General features: G+C 38.3%; 1 protein-coding gene across 2 annotated transcripts in view; it reads right to left on the minus strand.

Moving 5' to 3' along the window:
- Window positions 1-12,416, minus strand: part of LOC150000631 (protocadherin gamma-C4) — a 160,099-nt gene that overhangs the window by 144,105 nt on the left and 3,578 nt on the right. The window contains exon 1 of one of the 2 annotated variants that reach the window (XM_090288143.1): window positions 157-2,704. The exons of the other annotated variant lie outside the window; for it this stretch is intronic. Coding sequence (XP_090144269.1) covers window positions 157-2,580 — 2,424 coding nt within the window. The 5' untranslated portion in view covers window positions 2,581-2,704. Of the gene's footprint in view, window positions 1-156; window positions 2,705-12,416 lie in introns of those variants that run through there. 2 annotated transcript variants of the gene reach the window in all.

Raw genomic sequence — 12,416 nt, forward strand, 5'->3', positions numbered from 1 at the left:
GAAGTAATTCACCAGGACTCATGTTCTAAAAATTGAATATATTCTCAAGGAAATATGGGAAATAGAAGAGATATGGTAAGTAGTGGAGGAAGTTAAGTAAATAGGTAATTTTATTTATTTTAGTGACAGCTCATAAGTATATTGTGAAGAGTTTACCTGAGCAATTGTTTCTTCTCCTTTATCTTCAAGTAGAGACTGAGGCGTTGATAGAAAATCACTTTTCTCACAGCTCTCCTGACTGATGAGTGTGTCCGCATAGTTGGGCTGTGGGAAGATCAGGTGACTCTGCCGTGAATCCGCGGTGAGGGATACCTCCTGGGAATAGGTCTGCAGGAAAGCCCCTACCCCATCCACAGTCACAAAGTGAGAGGCAGGCACACCTGTCAACCTGGTTCCTGAAGTCTGGAGCAGACGTGATGTGTGCCAGCGCCTCAGCCTAAGTGCCAGCAGCATGATGACAAAGGCAAGGAAGATGCAGGAGATTGCGGTCACTGCCACCACTAGGTACAGAGTGAGGTCTGAGGTATCAGGGTCTGCAGAGGGTTCGAGACTACCCAGTTCAGCCAGGACCTCTGGGATGCTGTTTGCCACAGCCACGGTGAGTGTGACAGTGGCTGAGAGAGGAGGCTGGCCATGATCCTGGACTGCCACCACCAGGCTCTGCTTGAGCGCATCTCTGTCCAGCAGGGCCCGCGCAGTGCGCACCTCGCCCGTGTGCAGGCCCACCACGAAGAGCCCTGTTTCACTGGCCTTCAGCAGGCGGTAGGACAGCCAGGCATTCTGGCCTGAGTCTCTGTCCACTGCCACCACCTTGGTCACCAGGTAGCCAGGTTCTGCTGAGCGGGGTGCCAGCTCCACACCAGTAGAACCGTCGGTGGGGAGGATGGGGTACAGGATCTCTGGTGTGTTGTCATTCTGATCCAGAACAAATAGGCTCAGAGACAAGTTGCTAGTGAGTGATGGGATCCCGCTGTCCTGTGCTGTCACCCACAGTTGAAGTTCATGGAACTGCTCATAATCAAAGGAGTGCAGCGCATACAGGACACCAGTGTCAGAGTTGATGGAGATGTAGGATGACAGGGGGGCCCCCTGAAGGGTGTACTCTGTCAAGGAATAAGTTACATGGGCATTTTGGTCACTGTCAGGGTCATGGGCCTTCACAGACATGATGGAGGCACCTCTAGGGTTGTTCTCAGGAATGTAGGCAGAGTAGGAAGAGTGAACAAAAGTGGGTGGGTTGTCGTTGATGTCTGCCACCTGCAGCAAAATGTGGGTAACCGTGGACAGAGATGGGTTCCCTCCATCTTTAGCGGTCACAGTGATGTTGTAAGAGGAGAACTGTTCCCTGTCAAGGGCTCTGGTTGTAACCAGTCGGTGGTAATTGTCCACTGACCTTTCTAATTTGAAAGGAATGTTCTCTGGGAGTGAGCATGTGACAAATGCATTCTGCCCAGAGTCTCTATCATGTACATTGAAAAGTGCAATTATGGTTCCTGGAGGAGAGTCTTCAGAGACTGAGCTAGTAGCAGTGGTCATGTAAAATTCTGGAGCATTGTCATTCACGTCCAGAATTGTGACAATAACCTTCGTTCTGGTCAGAAGGCCTGGACCATCCTGAGCTTCAATATCAATTTCATGGAATTTGGCATTCTCATAATCTAGACATTTTACGATTGTTATATCTCCAGATGCTGACTTAAGCTCAAATACCTCTGAGGATTTTCCAGGAATTTTCTCTTGAAAATAGGCCACTTGAGCGTTGTATCCCTCATCTGCATCAGTGGCGGTCACTGTGAGTATCCGAGTGCCTACGGCTATATCCTCTGGAACACTTACATGGTACTCAGGCTGTGTAAAAACAGGCGCGTTGTCGTTCACATCCAGGACCATTACGTGGATGCGGGAGGTGCCAGATCGGACCGGGTCGCCCCCGTCCAAAGCCATGAGCACGAGGTGGTGAACAGCCTCTTCCTCACGGTCCAGCGCGCGCTCCAGCACCAGCTCTGGGTGCTTATTCCCATCCACTCCACTTCGCATATCCAGGGAGAAGTGGTCATTTGGGTTAAGTTCGTACTTCTGGAGGGTGTTCTCTCCTACGTCCGCATCATGAGCACTCTTTAGAGGAATCCGGAATCCCGGAGCAGTTGTTTCACTGATTTTTAGCTCCAGTTCCTCTACTCCAAACTGAGGAGCATTATCATTAATATCTGTTATTTCCACTTCTACTGAATATATAGTCAATTTATCTTCCACAAGAATGTTAAAATTCACCAGACACCGTGCGCTCTGAGCGCAGAGCTCCTCCCGATCTATCCTGCCCGCGGTGACCAAGCTGCCGCTTCGCGGATTTAGAGCAAAGAGCTGTGTCCTACCTCTGGAGACGATGCGGACTCCGCGTTCCGCCAGTACCAGGGGCTCCAAACCCAAGTCCTTGGCGATGTTGCCTACGAAGGAGCCTTTGTCAATCTCTTCTGACACAGAGTAACGCATCTGCCCAACACCAGCCTCCCACAGGGCCGCCAAAAGGAGATACAGCAGGACCAGCTTTCTGCGTTGTGGCAACTTTTGCAGAACCGCCATTTCTTCTGCTGCAGCCTTTTCTCCGAGGCAACTTCTAGCATCCAGTACGGGATTCCAATATTTATTCCTCAGGGTCTGGAATGACCAGCATTCACGGGACCCAGCTCTCTGTGGAGAGAACTAGTGGGTCGCTGGACTGAATTTCTTAGCCACACGGAAGCTTGCGGTGAAATACCCAGTCCTTTGCGTTGTGGTAGCCGTAGTGTAGGACCTGGATGTCTGGCAGGATTTTACTTCTTGGGTGGTCAACAGCGACGCTCAGAGGTCTAAGTAATATCTGCACCCTATCAGGCAAACCCAAGTAATTTGTTTATGCTAGCTTTATGACTTCAAGGTTCTTTGGAGATTCTTCCAGTTCTAAGATACCTTAGAAGTAGCTCTTTTAAGTCAGGAATCTTTCTCTCAGAATTCATAAGAATGGTGTAAATGAATGTGACCTTGATAGTAGTTGCTAGGAAAGTATTACTGAACTTCAAGACATTAATCAAGGTTGCTGCTGCTCTTGCTTCAAACATCTTCAACCTCTTATTTTATATTCAAAAACAATAAGATTAATTTTAAAATATTAGCTACACTATCTTCTAAGATTATATATTTTTAATTTCTGTGCTCAATGGCTTAGAACTTAACTTCAAGACCTGCATTTAAAATACTGAATTATCAGAAACTTAATTGGGTGATGATCATGTGCCTAATACCTTGCTTGACTGATGCCGGAGATAGAAATGGTGAACCCGATTAACACAGTCTCTGCTCTCAGGAAGCTTAAGGATAGGGGAGGACAGAGGAAAGTAAACAAGTATTATACTAGAGTATAACTGTTTTTATGGTGGGAAACACTGGGCAATGGGGGAAATATATAGTAAGAGTATCCAGCCTAAATTTGGGGGTCCTTATCCAGGACATGATTGAAGCTGAATCCTAAAGGGTAGGATTGAATCAAGAAAGAGGTGGGAATAGAGATCTAGAACCTCAGGACAATTTCTTGGAGGTGAGAGGCAGCATGAAACATCAAGGAAACAAGGAAGGGGTTTTGCCACATGGAGAATAAGGCACCCAAAATTCTTAGAGCTTTCCAAGTCCTCTTTCTGATGTTTAGCGTTTTCTAAGCATATAAAATACAATGCAGTGGATGTCTTTTTACACCTATTTCATCTTTATGTGCTTAATGTAATAAAAGTCTGTGTCCATACCATTTAACGTTTAACAAATCTTATTATTTTGACATATTTGAGATGAGTTTTTAAATATTTTATTTTGAATAATTTCAAGCTTATTAAAAGGTTTCAAAAATAGTACAAAGGCATTCCCATAGACTTGTCATCCATATTATCCCAAATGTTAACATTTTGATTTCATGCTCTGCCTCTGTCTCTCTCCCTCTCTCTCTCAGTCTCTCTGGACTATATTGTAGTATGTTGCAGACATGATGCTCCTTTACTTCTTAAGTCCTTCAGTGTGTATTTCTTAAAATCAGTAACATTCTCTCATTACCAAAATATGATAAAAGTCAGTAAACTGGCACTGATATGGTATTTTACCCACAAATGTTAGTCAAATTTTTCCAGTTGCCACAAAGATACCCCTTTATAGCAAAAAGAAAAAAAAAACTGGTCTCAGATGAAATACAGGAGTACACACTACATTTAATAATTTCTCTTTAATTACACTTAATCTGAGGTAGTTCATCAGACTTTTATGTATATTTCATGACTTTACTCCTGAAGAGTAGTGGTCAGTTATTTAATAGAATAGCCCTCCCTCTTGTTCTCCCATGACTAGATTCAGATTATGTGGTTTGGGGCAAGAATGCTACAGAAATGATGTTGTAGCCTTCTCTTAGTTCCATTACTGCTAATGTTAACATTGATCATTTGGTTAAGATGGCGACTTCTAGGCTTCTCTATTAATAATGTCTCTAGTAAAATCACGGTTTCCCCTTTGTTTTAATTAGCATCTTGTAATGAGATGCTTTAATAATATGTAAATGTGTTTCTGAATGAACTTTCATCATTGACAATTCTTGCCTGAAACAATTATTACTATGGTGGTTGGAGATCAATTTTTAATAAACAAACCCACAGAAGGATTCAAATCCCTTCAGTACCCTTCCTTAAAAATAGTCCTGTTCTTCCTTCCATTGAAGTAATTACCATCCAGAATATAGCAGTTATTATTCCCATGTATGATTTTTTACTGCATATGGATTCAGCCATAAACATTTTTGCCTATTTCAAATTCATACAAATAGTAGCATGCTATACTTATTCTGCTATGCACTTTCCTCAATATTCCACTTTTAAAAATTATTTATTGTTTTTATATTACAGTTTTGATATTTATTTATGTTGATAATGTTCATTTTAACTGTTGTATACTATTCCATTATGTGAAAAATGTTAAAATTTATTTTCCTATTACCTGTAGGAAGATATTAGGTTATTCTTTCCCTTTACTTCCCTCTCTTCCTTCCTTCATCTCTTTCCTCTTCTCACCCCCTTCCTTCTCTAGCTCCCTCCCTTGCCTTCTTTACTACTGCAGAAAATGAGACAATAAACCTTACTGGACATGTCTCCTCATGCACACATCTCTCTAGGACTAAGATATTAACCTGGAAAACTGGGTCAATCTGTATGCACATCACCTCAGTTACCATTCAGAGTAAAAAGCTATCCCAAAATCAGTGTCTTAAAATGACATGGTTTCATTTATTCAGTAATTTTCAATCTGAGTTGGGATCACCTGTTTCAGTTCTGGTCTTGCTGGTGGTTATCCATGCAGGAGCATGTGGGAACTGGGCTCAGCTGGTGTGCTGAGACACCTGGGTAACTCTTTTTTTGTAGTTGCATGGCCTCTCTCTTTCCATGTGGCTTCTCCATGTGTGCTTTTTTTCTCTTTTTTTTTTTTTACGTATCCTCAAGATTTTATTGTCACATAGTAACACAAAATATGAAGCTTAGACTGGATCAGTATGTCATTTCTCTCCTAATCTCCTCCCAGTTCAAAATCCTTGCATCTCATCATAGCTAACAGTCTCTTAGATCTGTATTTGGGCTCAATTCAGTCAAGTCTTGGCACAATCTTCTTTGTAGTTTTAGCTTTTCTGTGGAAAATCAGCTTAGTCTGCCCAACATAGCCACTCTGCTTCCTGCAATAACTCTGCTTTCCCTGTACATACAGAGAATACGTGCCCTTCTTGTACCGTTACTTTGTGGGATGGATGCTTGCCGCAGTTCTCACAGAAAGTGTGGCAGGTTTTAGGAACATTCACTGTGATTGTGAGCGGACTATCGGCATTGAAAGTTTTCTCATGATCTTAACAACTGGACTTCCTTTTTTTTATTAAATTGTGGTAAAATATACACAACATAAAATTGACCACTTTAACTATTTTAAGTATGCAGTTCTGCACTACCATTACATGTATACACATTTTTGTGCAACCATGACCACCATTGTTCTCCAGAACTTTTTTTTAAGTATATTTTATTGATTATGCTATTACAGTTGCCCCAATTTTTCTTTCTTTGCCCCCCTCTGCCAGGAACCCCCTTCCCTCCAGCAATCCCCTTAGTTCATGTCCATGGGTTGTGCATATGTTCTTTGGCTTCTCCATTTCCTATACTATTCTTAACATCCCCCTGTCTGTTTTGCATCTACCAATTATACTTCTTAATCCCTGTACCTTTTCCCCTATTCTCCTATCTCCCTCCCTGCTGGTAAGCCTCCACATGATCTGCATATCTATGATTCTGTTCCTGTTCTAGTTGATTGCTTAGTTTTTGTTTTCTGTTTTGTAGATTCAGTTGTTGATAGTTGTGAGTTTGCTGTCATTTTATTGTTTATGGTTTTGATCTTCTTTTTAAGTCCCTTTAACATTTTATATAATAATGATAAACTCATTTAGCTATACCTTTTCTGGGAAGCACTTTATCTGCTCTTCAATTTTAAATGGTAGCTTTGCTGGATAGAGTAATCTTTATTGTAGATACTTGCTTTTCATCACTTTGAATACTTCTTGCCAGTCCCTTCTTGCCTAAAAAGTTTCTTCTGAGAAATCAGCTGACAGTCTTATGGGAACTCCCTTGTAGGTAATCAACTTGTTTTCTCTTGCTGATTTTAAGATTTTCTCTTTATCTTTAACCTTTGGCATATAATTATGATGTGTCTTGTTGTGGTCTTCTTTAGGTCCAACTTATTTGGGACCCTCTGCACTTCTTGGACTTGTATGTCCAATTCCTTTGCCAAATTAGGGGATTTTTCTTTCATTATTTTTTCAAATAAGTGTTCAAGTTCTTGCTCTTCCTCTTCTCCTTCTAGCATCCCTATGATTCAGATGTTGGCACTTTTGAAGATGTCCAAAGCTTCTTATTCTTTCATTAAAAAAAAAATTCTTGTTTCTTCATTTTATTATGCTCAAATGTTTATTTATTCCTTATGTTCCAAATTGTTGATTTGAACCCCAGCTTCTTTCCCTTCACTTTTGGTCCCCTGTGGATTTTTCTTTATTTGATTTAGTGTAGACTTCATTTCTTCCCTCATGCTTTTGCCATACTCAGTAAGTTCTCTGATTATCCTTATCACCAGTGTTTTGAACATTGTATCTGATAGGTTGGCTATCTCAATTTTGTTTAGTTCTTTTTTCTGGGGTTTTATTCTATTATTTGGGCCATATTTCTTTGTCTCCTCAACTCGAAAGTTTTCCTGTGCTTGTTTCTGTGTATTAGGTAGAGCTACTTTGACTCCCTGTCTTAGTGCACCTGTTAAGTTGTATAGGGCAGAGCCTTAGGTATTTGTCAGGACAGGGCAACCAACTTCATGGCTTTGTGGTTCTGTATGTAGGGGAAGGGTCGGAGATGGGACAGTGCCGTTGCCTGGCTGCTGGAGGCTTGCTTGGGGCTTGCCCTGTTTCCAGTCACTTCACCCCCTTCCTGTATGTGACTGGTGCCCTTCTGACCAGGTGCCCTTGCCCTGGTGGTGGTTCCCAGAGTGGGTAGGTTTGTGTACATTCTAGGACATTGTGGACCCTTTAAATGGACTCTCCTGAGAAACTGGCAGTTTCCTTGCCTGCCCTAACCCCCACTGGTTTTCATAGCCAGAAGTTATGAAGCTTTATTTTCCCAGCATTGGAAACCTGGGCTGCGGGGTCTGACCTGGGGCTAGGATCACTAGCTCCCAAGGTATCCCTCCTGATTTTTTATCAACTACATGTGAATGTGGAACTGTCTCTTCTGCCATCCATTGCCACTACCACCTCGTGCTGCTACTCTGTGTCCTCTCCACCCTGGCTCCCCATCTCTGCCCCTCCTGTCCATCTGGATGAATATGGCTTCTTTAAATCTTTGGTTGCTGGACTTAAATGCAGTTTGATTTTCTGGCAGCTCTGGGAGTTTTTTTGTTGTGATGCTAGTTGTGATCCTTCTTATGGTTGTTCAAGGAGGCAAAGCATGTCTACCTATGCCTCCATCTTGACCAGAAGCCTGACTCCTCTCGATCTCCAGAACTTTTTCATCTTTCCCAACTGAAACCCTATATTCATTGAACATTAACTCCCCATTTCTGATTTCCCTCTACCCCTGACAACCACCATTCTACTCTCTGTCTCTATAAATTTGACTACTCAAAGAAATCCATGATATAAGAAATCATACAGCATTTGTCCTTTTTTGGCTACCTTGTTTCACTTAGCATAATGTCTTCAAGTTTCTTCGATGTTGTAGCATGTGTCGATGTCCTTTCTTTTTTTAAGGCTGTATATATATATATATATATATATATATATATATATATATATATATATCATATTTTGTTTATCTATTCATCTGCCAATGGACACTTGGCTTGCTTCCACTTTTTGGCTATTGTGAAAAATGCTGCTTTGAATGTGGCTATATAAATATCTGTCCAAGTACCTGCCTGCTTTTGTTTCTTTTGGGTACATATCCAGAAGTTGAATTACTAAATCATATAATTCTGTTAAATTCTTTTGAGGAATCACTATACCATTTCCATAGCAGCGACATCATTTTACATTCCCACCAGCATAGCACAAATGTTCTAATACTCCATATGACCATTAGCACTTGCTATTTTATGTTAAAAGATTTTAATAATAGCCATTGTTAATGGGTTTGAAGTGTATCTCATTATGATTTTGATTTGTATTACCCTAATGTTTAGTGATACAGAACATCATTTTATGTGCTTATTGGCCATTTGTATATCTTATTTGTAGAAATGTCTATTCAAGTCCATTGTCTATTTTAAAATCCAGTTGTTTGTTTTTAGTTGCAAGTTATAGGAGATCTTTATATATTCTAGATTTCAGTCCTTGTCAGATATATGACTTGCCAATCTTTTCTCCCATTCTGTTAGCTGGCTTTTCACTCTGTAGATATTGTTTTTAATTTTGATAAAGTCCAATTTGTCTATTTTTCTTTTGTTACCTGTGTTTTCAGTGTCCTACTTAATGAATCATTGCCAAATCCAATGTCATAAAGATTTTCCACTATGTTTTCTTCTACAAGTTTTATAATTTTAGCTCTTGTGTTTAGGTCTTTGATCCATCTTGAGTAAATTTTTGTGTATGGTATTAGGTAAGGGCTCAAATCAACTTTTTTTTGCATGTAGATATCGTTTTCTCAAAACCATTTGTTGAAAAAAATTGTCCTTTCTTCGTTGAACAGTTTTAGCACCCTTGTTTAAAATCATTTGAGCATATATGTAACAGTTTATTTCTGGTCTCTCTATTCTATTCCACTGATCTATATGTTTGCCTTTATGTTAGTACCATATGTTCTGATTATTTTACCTTTGAAGTAAGTTTTGAAATCAGAAAGTGTGAGACCTCCAACTTTGTTCTTCTTTTACAGGATTGCTTTGGCTATCCAACGTCCCTTGATACTCCATATAAATTTTAGGATGGATATTTTTCTCTTTCTGCAAGAATAAAGTCATTGGGATTTTGAGAGGAATTGAAGTAAATCTGGAGATTACTTCATGTAGTCTATAAGTTTTTAATAGATACTGTTTATCAGGTTAAAAAGTTTTCTTCAATTCCTAGCTTACTAAAAGATTTTAATCATTCATTGAATATTCTCAAGAACTTTATTATGCCTATATTGAAATACATGACTTTTTATATTTAATCTCTTAACAAGGAGTTTCACATTATTAGATCAACAAATATTATTGAATATCCTTGCATCCCTTAAATAAATTATGTCATAAGCTATAAATATTATTTTAAAAATAATAAATAGCTATAAATATTATTTTAAAATATTTAGTGAACAGCATTTGATAACATCTTAAATGAGACCTTGAATCAACATTTTTAAGTGAGATTGTCCATTTCTAGTCTCACTTAAGTCTGTTTGTCTTTTGGTTCCATCCCTGTTGAACTTTTTTTATTTTCATTTTTATCCAATCCTCCAAGAACACTGATGAAATATTTATTGGAAACAATTGATATCAACTCCCCATACTTTCTAGTAGAGCCTCTAGTTTGTTTTTAAAAACCTTTCCATAAACATCGTTTTGATGCTTTTGAGTCTCATTAAATAATTACTCAACATCCCTCATTGCAATTTTTTAAAGGTTTCTTTCTTTCTTTGTATTTGACAATATCTGGTTCTACTCAGTACATTCATTTCCCATTCATGCTTCTTGATTCATATCAAGTTATTTTTTCCCAGTCTCCCTTGCTTTTCCTTCCCTTTCTCCTTCTCCAGGTTTTTGTCTTTTATCAAAATGTTGGATTTTTCTTTAGGATGTTTAAAAATAATTTTAGTCATGGCATCTGTCTTGACTGTGTTAGTCCAGCATGGACTTGACAGAATTTTCATTTTCTACCCAATGGTATGAACTTTATTGTCTGCATCTATTGCTTCATGATCAAAATTCTCCCTTGTTCACATTTCAATAACTTATATCTCTATCTTTGTTATTTTCCCTACTATTTTCTTTTAGGTTATGCTGCTGTTTTTGCTTTGTTTCTTAATTGGTAAGCTTAATTAATTTATCTTAAGTCATTTGTTCTTTTTTTAAAAAGCATTGTATTTTTCTATAAATGTACCACTAAATGCTGTTTTAGCTGCATTCCACAATTTTAATAAACAATATTTTAATTATTGTTTGTTTCTAAATAGTTTTCATTCCAATTGTGAATTTTTAAATCCAAGAGTAATTCAGGGGCATAGATTTAACTATCCACACTTTCTTGTTTCCTTTTACTGTTTTTAAATGTTTGACTTCTGATTTTTCCAAGCTTTATTGAGGTATCACTTACAAATAAAATGTAAGATATTTAAACTATATGTGATGATTTGATATATGTATATATTGTGAAAAGGTTCCTTCCAAGTTAATTAACACACCCATAACCTCACATATCTACCTTTTTTATGAGACCATTTAAATTCTACGCTCTTAGCAAATTTAAATTACACAATACAGTGTGATCAACTATACTCTCTATCGTGTTATACATCAGATTTCAGACTTTATTTGTCTTTTAGCTGAAAGCTTATACCCTTTTCTACCAGCCTCTCCCTATTTCCCCCACCCCCAGCTTTGTGATTTAAATACATGTTATAAGGCATATATATTATTGGCACTTGGAAATTTGCTGTGCCTTTTTTGTGATGACTATGTAGATACTAAATTGTTGTACATTTTCCATATGCTCATGTAAAGAATGACTGTTTTATGTTTGTTGTGTATAGGATTTTATATAGATCTATTAGATCACTCTTATAGATTCTGTTATTCAAATCTTCTATATGCTTAGTAATTTTCTGCCTGTGGGGCCTATTGTTTCTTATGGAATTATGTTAAAATATCCTGGTATCATTTCTAAAGCTATACTGTTCAGTGATGGGAGCTCATAATTTTTATATCCTTTTGTATGTTCTTTTTATAATAATGACAGATTTATTTTAAATCGCTATTAATGTTGTTGCCTAAGCACTACTTTGTTATATTAATATTGACATGACTGCTTTGTTTTGTGAATGTGTGAATGACTCTAAAATATTGAAATAAAGATATATACTGTATATCTTTGTTTTATGCAAGTATCTTGTCAGCAGAATATAGATGGATTTTAAAAATCATCCAACTTGATCATTTCTTTGTTTTAATAGGTAAACTTAGTTCATTTATATATACAGAAGCAATATTTTAAGAACTGAGAAAAGTTTAAATTATAATTAGTTACGTAATTAACTGAGAGTATGTTCTTGGTACCAAACAAAATAAAAATAAAACTCTACACTTAGACATTCAGTAGGAATGAGAGAAAAATTTATAAGCCACCAGAGAAAACAGACATAACCTAAAAAATAATGATAATTTGTTGACAAAAAATTTCTCATTAGCAACAATAAATTCCAGGAGACAATGTGCTTCAACATTTTGGTTTGTACATTTATTTTAAGTGGAAGAGCCCCCTCCACACCTCCCCCGCTTCCTTTCCCTTTCTTCCTCACTCCTGGGTTCAGTGTTTTGAATACCATAGCTCACAACATATATTTTCAGTGTTTATTTTCTGAAACCGGCCATCTGTTTCCTCCACTCTCCCTTGGTCTTAGGCTTGCAACAATTTAAGACCACAGGAATTGTTAGGTAGCATTTTTATGCGATTTCCCTGTCTAACTAGCTGAGGGGCCTAATTGCTTATTTTGCATTTAAGTAGTAAGCCTGGCTCAGGTCTCTTGTTTAGCCTGAAGCACTTTTGTCTCTATTACACTGCTGGAACAATCTCCTGACCTTCACTGCTTTCATCTAAGTCCAAGACCGACTTCCACAGCTTTAGCCTGGCTTAGCACTTTCTT

The sequence above is a fragment of the Furipterus horrens genome, unplaced genomic scaffold, assembly GCF_987537825.1.
Source record: "Furipterus horrens unplaced genomic scaffold, mFurHor1.1.pri manual_scaffold_10, whole genome shotgun sequence".
Taxonomy (NCBI): domain Eukaryota; kingdom Metazoa; phylum Chordata; class Mammalia; order Chiroptera; family Furipteridae; genus Furipterus; species Furipterus horrens.